This window comes from Lagenorhynchus albirostris, chromosome 21 (genome assembly GCF_949774975.1).
Source record: "Lagenorhynchus albirostris chromosome 21, mLagAlb1.1, whole genome shotgun sequence".
Classification (NCBI taxonomy): Eukaryota; Metazoa; Chordata; class Mammalia; order Artiodactyla; family Delphinidae; genus Lagenorhynchus; species Lagenorhynchus albirostris.
The window spans coordinates 23,613,294-23,632,413 of record NC_083115.1 but is presented as its reverse complement, the minus strand read 5'-3'; the positions used below and the strand labels follow the sequence as shown (position 1 = coordinate 23,632,413).

General features: G+C 46.5%; 2 protein-coding genes across 4 annotated transcripts in view; one reads left to right on the top strand and one right to left on the bottom strand.

Moving 5' to 3' along the window:
* Nucleotides 1-15,636, top strand: part of TDRP (testis development related protein) — a 53,061-nt gene extending 37,425 nt beyond the window's left edge. The window contains exons 2-3 of the mRNA XM_060136614.1: nt 11,170-11,273; nt 12,968-15,636. Of these exons, the coding sequence (XP_059992597.1) occupies nt 11,170-11,273; nt 12,968-13,313 (450 nt within the window). The 3' untranslated portion in view covers nt 13,314-15,636. The remainder of the gene's footprint in view (nt 1-11,169; nt 11,274-12,967) is intronic.
* The window catches only part of FBXO25 (F-box protein 25), a 63,663-nt gene continuing 57,415 nt past the window's right edge, over nt 12,873-19,120 (bottom strand). The window contains exon 12 of one of the 3 annotated variants that reach the window (XM_060136609.1): nt 12,873-15,184. The gene's annotated coding sequence lies outside the window, so the exon portion shown is untranslated. Of the gene's footprint in view, nt 15,185-16,110; nt 18,532-19,120 lie in introns of those variants that run through there. The other 2 variants (XM_060136611.1, XM_060136612.1) reach the window with 2 other exon arrangements.

The window sequence follows — 19,120 nt, the reverse complement described above, 5'->3', positions numbered from 1 at the left end:
CCCATGCGGGGTGACAGCAGTGTTTTCCTCCTGAAAGACTGGGATGCCTGACCTAAGGAAGAGTAACATTTTCTCCTGATGTTTGACCTTAAATACCTTTAAAAAATAATTGCTTTTATTAAAGCATTCATATGCCGTGGGATCTGGACTGGACCAGTACCCTCAGGTTATGTGGCCTCCACAGAACCCAGCAGGGCACTAGGTTGTGTTCTTCCTCCTCATCCCTTGCATTCGTTTCTGATTTTCAGAGATATCTTGGCATAACATTTCCTTCGCCCCCATCACTGAAATGGCGCATCTCATTTATCACCATGCAGTTTGCATGTAATTTTTCTTGCTCGGGTAAAATTTGTGTTTTGATCCTCTTTTGGACCAAGAGTTGCCCTGGCAGCCTGGGGGCAGGTAGCTAATGCTTTCTCACAGTGCACGTATAATCAGACACTTCTAATAACTCGGTTACACGCTTTGCCAGAAAAATCTGAGATGAGAAACTTGCATCTGTCACATTTGGATAATTAAAGCACTTAAAGCTTTATATTTGAGGAAAAACAAGAGTAAATGCAAATGGTACTATATTTTGGTCTTTAACTTAGAGACATTTTGTTCTTTTTTTTTTTTTTTTAGGTAATGAAGTTTTGTGCTTGGTTTTTTCTCGGCTTGTGTTTTGGGGAAGTCTTTTTTTTTTTTTTTTTTTTTTTTTTTTTTGCGGTACGCGGGCCTCTCACTGCTGCGGCCTCTCCCGTTGTGGAGCGCAGGCTCAGCGGCCATGGCCCACGGGCCCAGCTGCTCCGCGGCATGTGGGATCCTCCTGGACCAGGGCACAAACCCGTGTCCCCTGCATCGGCAGGTGGTCTCCCAACCACTGCGCCACCAGGGAAGCCCCTTGTTCAATATTTTAAGATTACAAACTGTGAGACCGAGTTGGAGGGATGGCAGCTTAGAGTGTTTAACTTGGTCAGATAAGGTTCTATTTTCCAGATCCAAAGAGACGAAGTTCACAGGTCTAGTTAGTTTGCTTTTTTCCAGTTTTAGGAGATATAACTGACACACAGCGCTGAATAACTTTCAGATGTACAGCATAGTGATGCCTTATATGTATTTCGAAAGGAGGACAACAATAAATTTAGCTAACATCCATGGTCTCATAGATACAAAAAAAGGAAACATTATTTTCCTTGTGATGAGCTCTTAACAGCCTTCTCTTAACAGCTTTCGAATGCACATTACAACATTGCCGTCCGTGTCATCACGCACACGGCCGATACTTGTTTACCTTATAACTGTAAGTTTGTGCCATTTGACCACCTTCGCCCAATTCCACCCACTCTCCTCTGGTAACCACAAATTAATTTTTTTTCAAGATTCCATTGATAACTGAGATCATATGGCATTTGTCTTTCTCTTTCTCACTTATTTTCCATAGCATAATGTCCTCAGGTCCATCCATGCTGTCACAAAAGGCAGGATTTTATTTTATTTTTTTTATGGCTGAGTAATGTTCCATTATATATATGCTACTTTTTTTTTTTTTTTTTTTTTTTTTGCGGTACGCGGGCCTCTCACTGCTGTGGCCTCGTTGAGGAGCACAGGCTCTGGACGTGCAGGCTCAGCAGCCATGGCTCATGGGCCCAGCCGCTCCACGGCATGTGGGATCTTCCCAGACCAGGGCACGAACTCCTGTCCCCTGCATTAGCAGGCGGACTCTCAACCACTGCGCCACCAGGGAAGCCCTATATGCCACATTTTATCTGTTCATCTGCCGACGGACACTTAGGTTGTTTCCATATCTTGGCTGTTGTAAATAGTGCTGCTGTGAACATAGGGGTACATATATCTTTTTGAGTTAGTATTTTTGTTTCCTTTAGATTAATACCCAAAAGTGGAACTGCTGGGTCATATGGTAGTTTTTATTTTTAATATTTTTGAGGAACCTCCATGCTGTTCTCCACAGTGGCTGCACCAATCTACATTCCCACCAACAGTGCACGAGGGCTCCCTTTTCTCCACACCCTCACCAACACTTGTTACTTCTTGTCTGTCTGATGATGGCCATTCTGACAGGTGTGAGGTGATATCTCCTTATGGTTCTGATTTTCATTTCCCTCATGATTAGAGACGTTGAGGACCTTTTCGTGTACCTGTTGGCGACCTGTATGTCTTCTTTTGAAAATTTTCTAGTCAGATCCTCTGCCTATTTCTACACCATATTGTTTGCTTTTTGTTGTTGTTATTGAATCGTATGAGTTCTTCAAATATTTTGGATATTATCTGGTATATAGTTTGCAAATATTTTTTCTCATTCTGTAGGCTGTCTTTTCACTTTGTTGATGGTTTCTTTCGCTGTGCAGAAGCTTATTTGTCTGATGTCATCCCACTTGTTTATTTTTTATTTTGTTGCTTGTGCTTTAGTGGTGATTTCCCCAAAAAAATCATTGCCAAGACCTATGTCAAAGAGCTTTATTTTCTTATTTCTTTTAGGAGTTTTATGGTTTCCAGTCTTACATTTACGTCTTTAATCTGTTTCAAGTTAATTTCTGTGAATGGTGTAAGATAGGGGTCCAATTTCACTCTTCTGCATGTATGTGGCTGTCTGGCTTTCCCATGACCATTTATTGAAGAGACTGTCTTTTCACCATTGAATATTCTTGGCTCCCTTGTCAAGTGTTAGTTGACTGTATATGCATGGGTATATTTCTGGGCTCTCTGTTCCATTGATCTATGTGTCAGTTTTTATGCCAGTACCATACTGTTTTGATGACTATAGCTTTATAGTATAGCTTGAAATCAAGAAGTGTGATGCCTTTTGCTTTGTTCTTCTTTCTCAGGATTACTTTAGCTATTCAAGGTCTATTATGGTTCCATACACATTTTAGGATTGTTTATGTTTTTTCCACTTCTGTAAAAAATGCCATTAGAGTCTCAATAGGGATTGCATTGAATCTAGAGATGGCTTTGGGTAGTATGGACATTTTAACAATATTAATTCTTCCAACCCATGAACATGGGATACGTTTCCATTTATCTGTATCTTTTTCATCAATGTCTTGTAGTTTTCAGTGTAGAGATCTTTGACTTCCTTGCTTAAATTTATTCCTAAGTATTTTATGTTTTAGATGCCATTGTAAATGGTATCTTTCTTTTTCACATAATTTATTGTTAGCTTGTAGAAATGGTACCAATTTTTGAATGTTAATGTTTTAAATTTATTTATTTATTTCTATTTTGGGCTGTGTTGGGTCTTCGTTGCTGTGCGCATGTGTTCTCTAGTTGAGGTGAGTGGGGGCTACTCTTTGCTGCGGTGTGTGGGCTTCTTATTGCAGTGGCTTCTCTTGTTGCGGAGCACGGGCTCTAGGCATGTGGGCTTCGGTAGTTGTGGCACAAGGGCTCAGTAGTTATAGCTCGCGGGCTCTAGAGTGCAGGCTCAGTAGTTGTGGCGCATGGGCTTAGTTGCTCTGTGGCATGTGGAATCTTCCCGGAACAGGGCTCAAACCCGTGTCCCCTGCACTGGCAGGCGGATTATTAACCACTGCACCACCAGGGAAGTCCTGAATGTTAATTTTGTAACCTGCAGCTTTACTGACTTTATTGATTAGTTCTAACAGGTTTTTTTTGGTGGAGTCATTAGGATTTTCTGTATATAAAATCATGGATTCTGCAAATAGAAACAGTTTTCCTTCTTCCTTTCCAATTCTGATTCTCTCTATTTCTCTGGCCTGACTGCTCTGGCTAGGACTTCCAGTAAGTACTGTATTGAATAGGAGTGGTGAGAGTGGACAGCCTTGTCTTGTTCCTGATCTTAGGGGAAAAGTTTTCGACCTTTCATCATTGAGTATGATGTTAGCTGTGGGCTTTTCATCTGTAGTCTTTTATTATTCTGAGGTATGTTCCTTCCATACTTAAGAGTTTTTATCCTGAATGTTGAAAATTTTGTCAAATGCCTTTTCTGCATCTACTGAGATGGTATTTCTTTCCTTTCGTTCTATTAATGTGATGTATCACACTTATTTGATTTGTGTGTTTCAACCATCTTTGCATCCCAGGGAAATCCCACTCGATCATGGTGAATGATCCTTTTAATGTGCTGCTGAATTTGGTTTGCTAGTATTGAGAATTTTTGCATCTGTGTTCATCAGGAAAATTGGCCTGCCTATAATTTTTCTTTTCTTGCACTGTTCCTTTCTGACTTTGGTATCAGGATAATTCTGGCCTTGAAAAATGAGTTTACAAGTGTTCCTCTCCGATTTTCTGGAAGAGTTTGAGAAAAATTAATGTTAATTCTTCTTTAAATGTTTGATAAAATTCACCAGTGAAGCTCTCTGGTCCTGGACTTCTCTTCATTGGGAGATTTTTTAAATTACTGATTCAATTTCCTTACTAGTAAATGGTCTGTTCGGATTTTATATTTCTTCTTATTCAGTCTCAGTAGGTTATGTTTCTGAGAATCTTTCCATTTCATCTTGGTAGTCCAGTTTGTTGGCATGTAACTGTTCATAGTTCTCTTATGGTTGTTTGTTTCTCTGTGATATGAGTTGTAATTTCATAGTAGCTTCTTATGATCCTTATATTTACGTGGTATCAATTGTAATGTTTCTTTCATTTAGAATTTTGTTGATTTTGGTTCTGTTTTCCCTGGGGAGTCTAGATAAAGGTTTGTCAATTTTGTTTATGTTTTCAAAGAACCAACTCTTAGTTTTATAAATCTTTCTATCATTTTCTTGTTCTCTATTTCATTTATTTCTTCTCTTTATCATTTTCTTTATTCTACTAACTTTGGGCTCAGTTTGTTCTTTTTTTCCTACTTCCCTGAAGCACAGAGTTGTGTTACTTGGGATCGTCCTTGTTTCTGTGTGAACTTGTCTCTTAGAACTGCTTTCATTGCATCTGTAAGTTTTAGTATGCTGTGTTTCCATTTTTGTTTGTCTCCAGATAATAGTTTTATTTCCCCTTTAATAATATCTTCTTTGACCTGTGGGTTGTTCAAGAGAGCCTTGTTTAGTTTCCATGTATTCATGCAGTTTCCAGATTTCCTCCTCTTACTGATGGTATATGTTGTGGTCAGAGAAGATACTTACCATGCTTTCAGCCTTCTTGAATTTGCTCAGACTTGTTTTGTGGCCTAACATATGGTCTGTCATAGAAAACATTCCATGTGTGCTTGAAAGAACGTGTATTTTGCTGTCATGCTATCTAGAATGTTCTGCATGTGTCTGTTAGGTTCATTTCATCTATAGTGTTGTTCAGACTCACTGTTTCCATATTGATTCTCTGGATGATGTATATCCATTGTTGAGAGTGGGGTATTAAATTCCCCAGCTATTACTGTATTGCAGTTTATTTCTCTTTTTAGCTCTGTTAGTTTTGTTTTGCTTTTTTGGCCACACTGCGTGACTTTGTGGGGTCTTAGTTCCCCAACCAGGGATCAGACCCAGGCCCTTAGCAGTGAAAGAGCTGAGTCCTAATCACTGGACTGCCAGGGAATTCCCTTAGGTCTGTTAGTTTTTACTTTATACATTTATGCGCTCCAGGGTTGGGTACATAAATATTAATTGTGTCTTCTTGATGGACTGACCCCTTTATCATTATATAATGGCCGCCTTTGTCCCTCTTTACCATTTGTAAAGTCTATTTTGTCTTGAAGTATCTTTTCCCATCATCCATTCACTCTCAGCCTATGTGTGTCTTTAAGGCTAAAGTGAGTCTCTTCGTAGGAAGCATATTGTTGGGTCTTGTTTTTTTTTTAATCCATTCAGTCATTTTGTGTCTTTTGATTGGAAACTTTAGTGCATTTAAATTTAATTATTGATAGGCAAGACACTTTGTTAATTTCTTTCTCGCTATGTCATAGATCCATTGTTACTTGCTTTTTATCCTGCTCTCTTTTGTTGTGGTTTTTGTTTGTTTTTTGGCTGCCTTGGGTCTTTGTTGCTGCGTGCGGGCTTTCTCTACTTGCGGCGAGTGGGAACTGCTCTTCGTTGTGGCGCTCGGGCTTCTCATTGCAGTGGCTTCTCTTGTTGCAGAGCATGGGCTCTAGGCACACGGGCTTCAGTAGTTGTGGCACGTAGGCCCTAAAGCATGCAGCATTCAGTAGTTGCAGCACACGGGCTTCAGCAGTTGTGGCTCGTGGGCTCTAGAGCGCAGTAGTTGTGGCACACGGGCTTAGTTGCTCCGTGCCATGTGGGATCTTCCCAGACCAGGGATCGAACCTGTGTCCCCTGCATTGGCAAGCGGTATTTAACTTCTATTTCTTCTCCCCCTCACATTTTAGGTTACTGATATTATAGTTTACATATGTTTTATGTTGTATATCCAAGGACAGATTATTGTAGTTATGACTATTTTTAGTACTTTTTTTCTACTTTTAAGCTAGAGTTGTGATTTATGCACCACCACTACTACCATATTACAGACTCTAACTCTGACTATAAATTTACCTGTACTAGCGAGTTTTACACTACCTTCCTGTCTTTATGATGTTAATTAGAGTCCTTTTATTTTGCTGATGAGCTCCCTCAGCTTTTGTTTGTTTGGCAGTCTTTATCTCTCCTTATTTCTGAAGGACAGCTTTGCTGGTATAGAAATCTTAGTTGACAGTTTTTTCTTTTAATATTTTATAACATTTTATAATATTGTATGTTAATTATAATTCAATAAATAAAGTAAAAATTTTAATAATTAAAAAAATATTTTGAATATATCATCCCATCCTCTCCTGGCCTGAAAAGTTTCTCTTAGAAATCTCTCCATAGTTTTATTGGGGGAGGGTAGCCCGTTCCCTTGTATGTAACTTGTCTCTTTTCTCTTGCTGCTTTCAAAATTGTTTGTCTTTGACTTTTAACAATTTAATTGTGTGTCTCAATGTAGATGTATTTAGGTTCAACCTATTTGGGGTCCTTTGGGTTTCATAGATCTGGATATCCATTTCTCTCACCAGGCTTGAGACATTTTCAGCCATTATTGCTTTAAATATACTTTCTGTCCCTTTATCTTCTCCTGGAATTGCTGTAATGTGGATATTGTTGTTTCTGACTATGTTGCACAAGTCCCTCTGGCTTTCCTCATTCTTTCTTTTTTTTTGCTCCTCTGACTGGATAATTTCAGCTGTCCTGTCTTCCAGGTCACTGATCATTTCAGTTGTTTCTCTGTATTGTGAAGGCTACTTTTGAAGCTCTCACTTGAAATTTTTCAGCTCACTGACTGTTTTTCAGTTCCAGGATTTCTGGTGTGTGGTTTTCTTTTTGGTTTTGATGGTGTCTGCTTCTTTTTTGAACTTCTGTTTTGTTCATGTGTTGTTTCCTAATTTCATTTAGTTGTCTGTTATTGTGGTTCACTAAACTTCGTTAATAGGGTTATTCTGAATCCTTTGGTAGTTCACAGATACCACATTGCTTTTGGGTCAGTTACTGGAGCTTTCTGAGTTCCCTTTGGTGGTGTGACATTTACCTGCTGTCGTGATGCCTGACTCCTTATGTTGTCTTCTGCGCTTTTGAGTGAGTGGGTTCCTCTTCCAGGCCTTATAGATTCTTTGCTAGAGACAGTTCTTGAGCAGCTTAGTCTGGGTTTCTGGACCTGTCAGCTGCTAACGTGCTCAGGCAGATGGGGCTTGCTATGCGTGTTTACTCTGGGGCAAGGCCACTATCTGAGCCCTGGGCCCTGAGGTCCTGTTGGGTCGGGGGGTTGCTGCTGGCTGACAGTGTTCAGACAGGTTGGCTGGCTTGGTTCTCTGCCCACGTTGAGCCTGTAAGAGGGACCGCAGGGCGTGGGTTCTCTGGTTAGGCTCCACAAACAGCCAGGATGGGACGCTATCCTCAGCAGTAGAGGGGGCTGTGCATTAGCTTCCGTGCCCTGGTGGGGCAGCAGCGTGGGCCTCAGGGTCTGCCCAGCTCAATGTCTGGGGTCCCAGATCTTACTGGACTGTGCCTGAATTCCCTGGCTACACGGGGCCACCGGTTCTGCTCTGCAGAAGGGAAGACCCTCGGGCTGTGCCCTCCACTCAGTTGCCACTGTAAGCAGGGCTGCTGGATAGACAGCACAGCCTCCTGTGTGCTCTGCTCAGGGCCCCTGGGCAGGCGGGCTGAAGGCTGTACTCAGCTGTGGGCGGGCCGTGGGTTAGTTTCCCCTCCCAGGGGCAGCAGCTGGTCAGGCTCTTTGTGGTCTCGACTCAAGCTGACCCACGCCCCAAGTTCCCTTGTCGGATGGTGCCGCTGGTTTTGCTTTGTGGGTGATCAGCTCTGCCTGTTGGACTCTGGTTGGCAAGGCTGGGAGCTTTACTCAGCCGTGGGCAGTGCTGTGAACTCACTTTCTGCCCAGGCAGAGCGGGAGGCCCGGAGAACCCAGTCGGGCTTTGTGCTCACGCGGGGCAGTAGACGAGGTGTGACAAGACCCTCCTGCTAAATTGCTCCAACAGAACGAGTTTTGGTAAGTTATGGATGACAACTTTCTTTCTAGGATTCCATAGATTTTCCTCCCATGGGATGTGAAGTACTTTTTTTTTTTTTAACGGAGTTATGGGCACAGGGAAAAGTAATTCTTCCTTGTTCGGAGCTGGAATTCATTTTCTCATCTCTTTTGGACAGCTTCTTGGGTACTGCTCAGTTTCATAGCGTATCACCTGTGTCTTCATTTTGGGGCCGTCACTTTCTCCTGGCTCTCGTCTCACTTATAAAGAATTTTTTTACCCCTGGCCCTTCTGACTGCAGGACGCATTTGAGTTTGTCATCTGCCCTCTGAGGATGGAAACTTCCTCACCCCACACCGCAAACGGCACCTGCCCTCCACACAGCCCACCTTTCCAGGTGAGCTCAGGAGCGCTTCCACGTCCACAGGCACCCTTCATGTGGCGCTTGTGGAGGGCAGCCTCCCTGAGATCAGGGGCAGAGCCCTTGGGCTGGGACCTGCTGGGTGGCTGCAGTCATGTCTGTGGGTGACATCCCCGTGTCCCTCTCGGGGTGCAGTTCAGGTGTAAACGTGGGCACTGCAGGCAGAGCAGGTCTGTCAGTGAAGGAGCGGTCTGGCTTTGACACATTCTTTTGGGATCGTTAAGCCCAGCGTGACGGCCGCGCTCCTGTAGGATGTGCCTGGCCCAGGGTGGGCCTCCCTCAGGCTGCCGGCGGGCCGTTTGCCCCACACTGTACGTGAGCGCTCACCACTCAGAACTCCTACTGCTCTGTCTGTAGACGTGACATCACTTGTCACTTAGTAGTTATCTGCCAGCAGAGAGAGGTTTTCGCACCTGGTCTCTCTGATTTCTTCCAGGTGCTGTGTCAGCTGTGACCTGGGACATCTGCTTGTTGGGGACGTGGAGCCTTGCTCTTACGTCACCTGGCAGGTATTGCCAGCCCTTGAGTGACGTGTGGCAGTGGGAGAGGTGTCCTGAGTCCCCACAACCAGAGGCCTGGATTCACATGCCGGGGACAGATGTGACATCCAAGGGGGTGGGGTCACCTACAGGTTCTGAGCCCGGCCAGACTAGGGGCACCAAGGCCAGACCATGGAGGGAGAGGCGGGAAGAAGGCTGCCCTTCTTGAGGGGCAGCAAGGTGGAGGCAAGCCTGGTGGGCAGTGTCCACTGGGAGGTGTGGGTGAGGTTAGAGCTCAGGGTCTGACACGGGCCCTTATGCTCTCCACGGAAAGGTGGTGGGTGACAACCAGAGAGCTCTTTGGCTCACATGCATCCCTGCACCTGCCCAGAGGGCGAGCGCATCTGTGTTTCCCAATTACACGTGAGAAGAAGCTGGGAAGGGAGGGTTTAGAGGCAGAGGAGTAGGGAGAAGGGGGAGAATGCCCTAAGCCAGTGACACGTTCCTGCAGTGTGGGCCTCCCGGACTAAACGGCACAGGTGGTTTGTGTTGGGGTTTTTACTATTTTAAACGTTTTTAGACGCTCCTTTCGGTGGTGGTTTTATCTCTAGTTTTCCCCAAGCTCTGGGGCCCACATCTAAGACTTACCATCTCATTTAGATCATCTCAGCGATTTGTAGTAAGTTTCTCCTGTAGGCTACAGAGTGGTTGCCCTAGAACTCTTTCCCCCCGCCCCCAGTTTTATTGAGAAACTGACACGCGTCACTGTATAAATTCCACATGTGTAGTATGATGCTGTGACTGACATACGTCAGGAAGTGATGACCACGCTAGGGTTAGTTACCACCCATCATCTCGTGTAGATACAGGAAAAAGAAGGAAATAGGTTTTTCTCCTTGTGATGACAACATAGGATGTACTCTGTTAACAACCTTGCTGCACAGGCAGAGAGTGGGTTCCGTCCAGATCACTGCAATAGAGCAAGTCATGCCAAGTTTTTGATTTCCCAGCATGTATAAAAGTTGTGTTTATGCTAGATTGTAGTCTGTTAAATGTGCAGTAGTATTATGTCTTTAAAAACGTAGACACCTTAATTAAAAAATGCTTAATTGCTAAAAAGCATGCCAACCATCATCTGAGCCCTCAGTGAGACAATGAGCCCTGGAGGGGCGAGCGCGGCAGGGTCGCAAGCTGTTTGTTTACTGTTCTGCGGATGGTCTCACACCACTGCTCGCTTGCAGCCTCCTGGTTCAGGTTTCAGTGCTGCTGCATTTTTAACATTTCAAAGCATTTAAAGCCAGGTCTGCCCTACGGGAGATGCCCTCCTCCATCCCCTTCAAAGAAAACCAGCTGCAGTTGGTGTGATTTTGGGCTCCAGGGACGTGAGAGTGGCTCACGGTAAAGGCAGTTAACACGAGACTTCTGGAGATGTCCTTCCTTTTCTCCACTCCTCCCTTATTACTGTATCTCTTTGAATCTGAGATGCCAGGCGTTAATTACATCCTGATTTCAGAAATGAAAAAGTAGAAAATCATTTGTCTTAGAATAAACAGAAATGCGTGGTTTCTTCTCAAAGTCCACCTGGAGGTTGGTGCAGCCCCGCACCTCGTGTCAGGAGCCCCACCGTCCCGACTGGCTTGGCGGCAGTGTGGTCACTGATCGTCTGTTATTAAACGTGGGTGGGTTTACCCACTGTCCTCACTGGGTAACGGAGATTACCTGCAACTGATGGGAAAAGTCGCTGTGCGGATAACGGCAGGTAAGGAAATTGGTTCCAGCTTCTGTGCTGAATGCCAGCCCCGCAGTTACTGCATAACAGCTGTGACCTGTTTATTCACTATGTCAGATGTGATCTTTTTTTAACCTTTTATTAGGTTCAGGGAGCCAGTTTCCGAGGCTGGAAAGAAGTGACTTCACTGTTTAACAAGGATGACGAGCAGCACCTGCTGGAAAGATGTAAATCCCCCAAGTCCAGAGGGTGAGTAGCTGCTATCTGGACAGCAGCCGTTCCAGCGGCGGTGGGGAAGCAGGGCAGTGTGCAGGGACGCTGAGGGCTTCCTTCCCCGTGTGAGGAGACAGAAATGAGTCGTACTGATTTTGACAGTAAGCACTTAGAAAGATTACGGAAAAGTGGAAAAAAAGCTTCTCTGACCAGCTCTCAAACTTTAACAGTAAATAGAACTTATGAGCCTTAAAGCAGCTTGTAGCCATGCTTAAGGTGTGTAGTAGTTTCAGAAAATCAAGAAAAAAACCCAGTTAAAAATGCAAAGATTGATTGTAAACTGTAAAAGATTTTAGAAAATTGGGGCTTCCCTGGTGGTGCAGTGGTTAAGAATCCGCCTGCCAAGGGTAGGGGACATGCGTTCGAGCCCTGGTCCGGGAAGATCCCACATGCTGCAGAGCAACTAAGCCTGTGCACCACAACTACTGAGCCTGTGCTCTAGAGCCCGCAAGCCACAACTACTGAAGCCCACGCACCTAGAGCCCGTGCTCTGCAACAAGAGAAGCCACCGTAATGAGAAGCCTGCATGCCACAAGAGAAAGCCTGTGGACAGCAACAAAAACCCAACACAGCCAAAAATAAATAAATTAAAAAAAACAGATTTTAGAAAACTGAATATATTTAAGCTGACAGTGCTGCTAATTTATTATAAATATTTTGAAAGTTTAAAAAATGCATTTAGGGAGTTCCCTGGCAGTCCACTGGTTAGGACTCTGCGCTTTCACTGCCGTGGGCCTGGATTTGATCCCTGGTTGGGGAACTAAGATCCCACAAGCCATGCGGCATGGCCAACAACAAAAAAATGTTTTTAAAGATGAAAATATACGTTCAGTGACGACCTAGTGGAATTGCCAGTGGCAGGTGACTCCTGGTGAGTCTGACCGTAGAGAGGCTTCTCTCCCGAGGACCGGGTGCCTCGGCAGCACTCATGACCCCCCAGCACTGTCTGGCCCTCCCCTGCCTCTGACCCCGTGATCGTGACCTCATGCGCCCTCTCTGCAGGGACTGTGTAAGTCGGTCCTCTTGGATGTCAGGGTGGCAGCTGACAGGGGGCCTGAAAACACGCCTGTGTCCTGGCCCCTCGGTCCAATTAAATGAGACTCTGAAGGGGTCGGGCCTGGACGCCGGCGTTTTTACCCGTGTCCTGGGGATGCTCCCGGCCGCCAGGCTGGGGGACTGCGGCCAGAGCCCTGAGTCGTGTGTGAGCATTCGCCTCCACAGTCGGCCGTATTTTCCTCAGAGCGCACAGCGCTCTGAGCTCTGAACATCTGAGGCTGCAGCTCTGAATAAACCTGTGGAAAACTGAACCTGTGGTAAATGGAGTAACCCCCCGTTTCTGAATCTGGACCTGGGGCTTCTTTTCTCAGGTTGGTTCAGAGACGAGCTCGGCCTTCCGTGTGGCCTTGAGACAGTCTGCTTTTTTCTCTTCTGTTTGAGAGTGACTTTGCATTTTGCCAAGTGTGGTACCTTAAATACAGCGTTCACAAGTTTCCCTAATCATGTGTAGTGACTGCTTTTTCCTTATTAATATTTCAAGTTTTATGTATAAATCTGTGTGAGCTTTCCAAACAAGACTTTTTTAAAAAAGAACCTTTTATTTTATAAAATAAACACAGCTTGAGGCTCTGAGATGATTGATCACCAACACTTAACTCTTTCGTCTCCTGTAGAACTAACTTACGATTAAAAGAAGACTTGAAGACGGAGAAGAAGTCTGGATTTTGGGACAATTTGGTTTTGAAACAGAGTACACAGTCTAAGAAACCAGATGAGATCGAAGGTTGGGAGCCACCAAAACTTATTCTTGAAGACGTGGCAGCCAACTCGGGCGACCCCATGAGTGACCGTCTGTCCGGGCCGGGCTGGGAAGAGGACGCCAGGGGCTCCACCAAGTACACCAGCCTGGCCGGTGCCGGGAACAGCTCGCGCTGGAGCCTCAGGTCAGCGGGGAAGCTGGTCAGCATCCGTCGGCAGAGCAGAGGCCACCTGACGGACGACTGGGAGGAGCTGGAGTGACGGCCCCACTCCTGCGAGTTCACAAACCAAGGTCTGCCTGATTTTGCACCTTTGTATCTCATTTCATTCAGATTCCTAGAGTTTGCTGTATCACAGTGTGTTTTTAGTAGAGTATCAAGTTTGGTCTTTCCCTGATGAAAACTGCAGAGAATCTGCCCTGTGCTGTTTTATTTGGACTCTCCTCTTCAAATGCTTACTTAGGAAATTCCTCAGTGGACACGAACAGGGACCGCACATCAACTGCCTTATGTGGAAACGTCCTCCTGTCGTCCACGTGTTGCTGAGACTGGAGACGTGAGGTTTGCTGCCGTCCGGGAGGAGCGCAGTGGTAATTTGCATTTTGCCACAAAACCGTCTTCCTGTGTCCTCGGTTGCAGTTCTTTGTTCCGTGTCTTGATCCCTTTCTCTGCATGTAGCACATACGTGTAGTCTATGACACAAGAATGTAGCAGCTGCGCAGTTCTCTTCTGTTGCCAGAAACCTGCAATCCAGGTGTAAAATGAATCTTCCAAAGGTCATGTTACATTGTGTTAACTCTTCTTTTGTACTAAATTTTAAAATATGCAAGCAGAATAAACCCTGGAGAAGCAAAGGCTGGATCTGATCAGCGTGAATGCACTGTCTGCAAACGCGTCTTCATCTCCAGCCTCCTGTACGCGCATTAGATGATGACGGTGGTTCTTACCTTGAGGTTTTATTTTTATTTCTCCTGAACTTTTAAATATTGATCTTATTTTCTTCTAAAACTTTGTTCTCTGTTTTTGATTGCAGATCAAAGAATGCTATATATAAAGCATGGATCAGTTTTAGTAACTTGACAGTTAATTTTGTTTGGAAAATAACTCGCTTGTTAAGAGTTAAAACTATATGTAAAATGATGAAAGTGCCTCTCTTCTCTAACACCCAGGGTTTTGTTTTTCCAAATGAGAGGCTGGCTGGTTTGGGCACGTCCCTGAGGCATCTCGTGCGTCTCCAGACTTGCTCTCTGCCTCCTGATAGACTGGCCCCGTGGCCAGGCACCCGTGCACGTGTGTCCTCAGCAGGACAGCTCCGATCCCCAGGAGTACGTGTCTATCTCAGGTCACGGTGGCTTCACAGAGAAGGTACTGGGGTTTTTTGGTTAAAAACAAAAACCTCCAGTTACACTGTGCATTCCTCTCTTTAAAAGCCACTGTCCTCAGTGTTCAGTTCTGTGCTGTTCGACGTAAAGGGGTGCCATTTAGCATTTCTGTGGACTCCGGGGGGTGACAGTGTCTGCCTGTCATCTGTCATTTCTCAGTCATCTGTCTACACTCTGTCATCTCCAGCCATCTATGTACAATGTATACCTGTCCTCTAACCATCTCTCTCGCTCTGTCTACGTAGCGTCCATCAGTCATCTATGTCCATCTTTTTCTAAGAGACAAGAAGTTTACTTCACTGAGCCTTGAAAGGGGGACATGTAAGTGGTGGTAAAATCCAGTTTGCGTTAGAACCTTGAAATGTTAATACTGGAACTGAAAACCGTGTTTCCTCGGGGAAACGTTTCAGTCCATAGACTGTAGTCCTTCTCCCTGAAGAGACGCTTGCTGTGGCTGCAGACGAGCTCCAGGCCGTCATTTACGCGAGGATTTTAAAGCAGGAGCCGCGGGCTTGTCTTGGGCTAATCCTGTGTTGAGGTGCAGGGAGGCAGACCTCGTGTCCGAGGCTCTAGGCAGGGAGCTCAGCGCGGTGGTGGGGACAGTGTCCTCACTGTGGGGAGCCTGTGCCCGTGTGCTGCGACGCTCAGTGCCCGTGACACACCCGTGGTGCACAGCTGGCAGAACAACTCTTCATGCCATTGTTCCTCAAAACCAGACCGGGGTTGGAATATGCACATAAATCACACTTATCTACAAAGATAAACGTAAAAATGAATTTTTCTTCTGTTGTATCTGATTAAACAAAAATATTTGTGGGTTTTAATATAAATATTTATTGGTATGCTTTGGGGGAAAGATATTTTTTCTTGATAGAATTTACCGAAGCATCTTTGTTTTGTTCACTGGCTGATGAGAAAAGAGGTTTGTTTGAATTCTGTAAAAACATAGCTTCTCTGTGTGAAGAGTGAAGTGTCTGCTCTTTCGACTGTCGTTTTTAACAGAAAAGTGATTGGCTTCAAAGAAGGTTGAATTCTTAATGCTGAGGTTTTTTAAAATAAAACATGCTTTATATACTCTGACTGTTAGTTTGCACGGTTACTGGAATCTGCTTCCGGTGACTCAGTCACTCAGAGCTGATGGTACCCGTCTCGACACCTTCAACCTCATTTAAGATGCCAACAAAATGTGTAGACTCATAAATAAACGACCAACTTCAACCTCAGCTGTCAGGATGTATCTTTTGTGTATCTGAATGGACGCTGTTTGGGAACAGCAGGCGCTGCGCCTGCCCTGCCCTGGGCCCCGCTTCCGATTTTACTGCAGTGACTCCACGAGTTAGAACCTGAAGCAAGCCCCCCCTCAGCACCCAGCTGACAGGAGGACGTTCTTTACTTAATCATCTTCATCTTGTAAAAAGGTTTCCATCTGTTTTTCTCAAACAGTGGCCTCTTCTGGAGAGAAACCCTGACCTCCCTTAGGGACTGGATGACCACGATGCCGTCTCAAGCCAGGTGACACGTCCGAGTCCCACCACCTTCCTTTCCCGTGGTGTGCGTGTTTCTGCCTTTCCCTCGCTGGTCTCCTGGCCTGTCCCTGCCCTCGTCCCCTCTTCCTCCCCTCCCCCCCACCTCACCCACTCCTGCTCCCGTCCTGCTCTACACCTGCCTCTGGGGGCGTGTGGTTCCACTGGTGGTTTCAGACCCTGAACCTCAGGTGCTCACTCACAGACATACGTCACCAGATATTTTCTGACTGTTGTCACAGGCCGGGGACTTTCTCTTCTTTCTCCCCATTTACTTCTAGCCATTTATATACTTTCTAGTTTTTATGGTTCTCAGTTGATATTTGAACAAAAGAAGGGCAGGACACTATTTAATAAGCTTTAAAGAAATGAATTGGCTAAAAATTTAACTTTGTGATAAAATAGTCCAAAGGGGGGTACAGACGGTGCTGAATGACTAACCAAGGGACCTGCTGCTGCCACTGCTTTCTTTTGGCAGAAGAGCGGTTCTGGGTGATGGATGCGGGGCAGGAACGCCCTCCGAGGGGGTTTCCCAGCGCCTGTGCCCTGAGGACAGGCACCGTCACTTCCTAGTAGTTGCCGCTTCACCACAAGGGTCTGATGGGGCTGTGACCCACACGTGATGCTGTCGTGGTGAGTGCGTGTCCTCACGGCTGTGTTCTGTAGTTTGTAATCGTGGATACAGGACCTAGCCTGGTCCAGAACTGTCTGCAGGGCACCTCCTGGGTCGCAGGGTCCCTTGGGGCTCCTGGGGCAGGGGGGTGGGGTAGGGTGGTGGATGGCCACATCCTGTCCCAGCCTGGTCCACTCGGTGCTGGCCAGCTGTTAACGTTCAGCCAGCTGAATGCACCTGTTTTCAGAAAAAGCGCTACTTTGTAACCTAAATGGCTTTCGATTCATGTTGTGCAGAGTCACGTTGCAATGAAAAATTACCAATCTTCACTAATAGCAGAACAAAGTGATGAACTATTGATAGATTTTGCCCACTGTTGAAAAATGTAAAATTTCTACTGAAAGAAGCCGTCTCAGGATTTGGAAAATATTTGAGCTGTGTCCTTTAGTAACAGGGTGATGAACGCAAAGGTGACCCCCAGGGTGTGAGGTGTCACATGGGTCTAGAAGGAAAGCCCCGCATAGCTGGGTAGCACCCCGGATTTGGTGCCCCTGATGAGGTCATCGTGTTACCCTGGAAACAGTGGCCCAGCACCCGACTTTCCTCAAACCCACGGGGAGAATGACGTGGCAGACGAGACCTTTTTAACGGTTGCATTCGGATGAGGGATTGCAGGTGACTTTCACCTCTATGTTTTTCACGCCTTCTGGGGTATTTTGAAAAATCAGTTAGACAAGCGTACAGACCGTATTAACAAGCAAACCAGCTCCACTCTGGGTTTTTCTAACCATGTCGTCTCCCCGCTGTGTTCGCACGAGGACAGGTCAGGGCGCTGCGGCTGGGCCTGAGGTCATGGGAAGGTGAGGTGTGGCCGGGCCAGCCCTGCAGGGGGCCCTGACCCGCTCGGTAGTGAAGCCATGGGGGTAATAAACCGAAAATTGGCTTCTTCCCTGTGAGGAAGAGGCCGTCTTTTCTGACCGAGTGTCTGTGTTCCAGTTCCCAAGTGGCGACTCTAGCCTTCATGCAGAAATTCTGAATTTAGAAATGGTGGCTTTAAACAGAACAGCAAGGGAGAGATGACACGTGGCTGTGGCGTGTGCATCTGCCTCGCGGGGGGAGGGCGGTGAGGAGACCTCAGACTCTGGCGTCGGGCGAGGGTCTCAGGCGCCGTCCACTCCACTCCCTGGTGCCGCCCGGCCTCCTGCGGGGCACCTGGCCCATCGGGGCTCCCAGAGGCGGTGCCGCTGCGCCCGTTCCCCAGATGATCAGAGTGAGGCTCCGAGGGTGTTTGTGCCCAGGCACTCGCTGGACCAGGAGCTGAGATCCAGGTGGGGAAGCCGGAGGCACCTGCTGTTCTGAGGGGTCTGACGTGTCCCCAGCACTGGTTGGGGGTGCAGGGCCTGGCTTCAGACTCACAGGGACGGGGTCTAAATGCTGGCTTAGACCTCGGGAGGCCACACAGTTTGTCCCTCGTCGCAGAAGGCGTGGCTGGACAGGGTGTGGCTGGCATGGAATGCGGTGGTGAGGGCCAGGCGAGGCTGCGGGGCGTCTGGGCAGGTGTCCCCACCTGGCGGTCCCTCCTGGACGGGTGGAGCCCCCTGCCCGTATGCACCAGGCAAACGTTTTCATGAAGCGGACGGAGCATGGGATTCAGTGGGGTGAGGAGGCCGTGTAGCTGGTGGACGGGAAGCTGAGAGGCTGGCAGAGTTTGGGAGACGTTCCTGGGGCAGCAGGGGTGCCAGGGCCTCGGAGCGGGAGGTTACTCCAGATCTGCAGGCTCTGCGAGGCTGGTTCAAGGAAAGGGGCTCCTCCTGGACTAAGCTTTTCGCACCTGTCAGCCACCCAGGGTCCCGATGGTGAGGAAGCCAGCGCCCAGCTTCCGTGCATTCACAGCTCATCCAGGAGAAGCATCCCCAGTGAAACAGTCATTCTCCTTTTAACAACAGGAAAGGCCACGCTCGGCTGTGAACAAGAGTCCCCACACCTCGGTCACTCTGTGGGTCCTGAGGAATTGGGGGCCCCCGGGTCTCAGTGTGTGTGGGAGTGTTAAGAGTTGTGCTTTTTCTGTACAGCGTGTGCCACTCCTGAGCCCGGTAGCAGCAGGCATGTGCAAGGGAGGCCAGATTACACCTAAACCTCTAAGTGGTGGTTATTTTTCATAATTCACCCGTCACATTTCAATTTGGAAGTGACAGGCATTTCAGTTTTTAAAAACTGTATTATGGAAAATATCTATGCAAAGGTAAGAACAGTGCAGTGGGCAACTCAGCCACTGAGATTCCACAGTTGCTGAACGTGTCATATTTGCTTCACGTGTGTGTTTTACCTGATAAACGATTTCAAGGCTGAGATATATATTCACCACTTAAAAGTAAATTACAGACATCGTGACGTTTCGCTCCTGAATGCGTACAGCATGCATTTCTAAAAACGAAGCTATTCCCCCAGCATAACTAACTACTACGTCAATGGCACACCTCACAAAATTAACCATTCCCTAACATCATCCGATACCCATAGATACAGCCAGGTTTTCCCAGTTGTCTGGAAA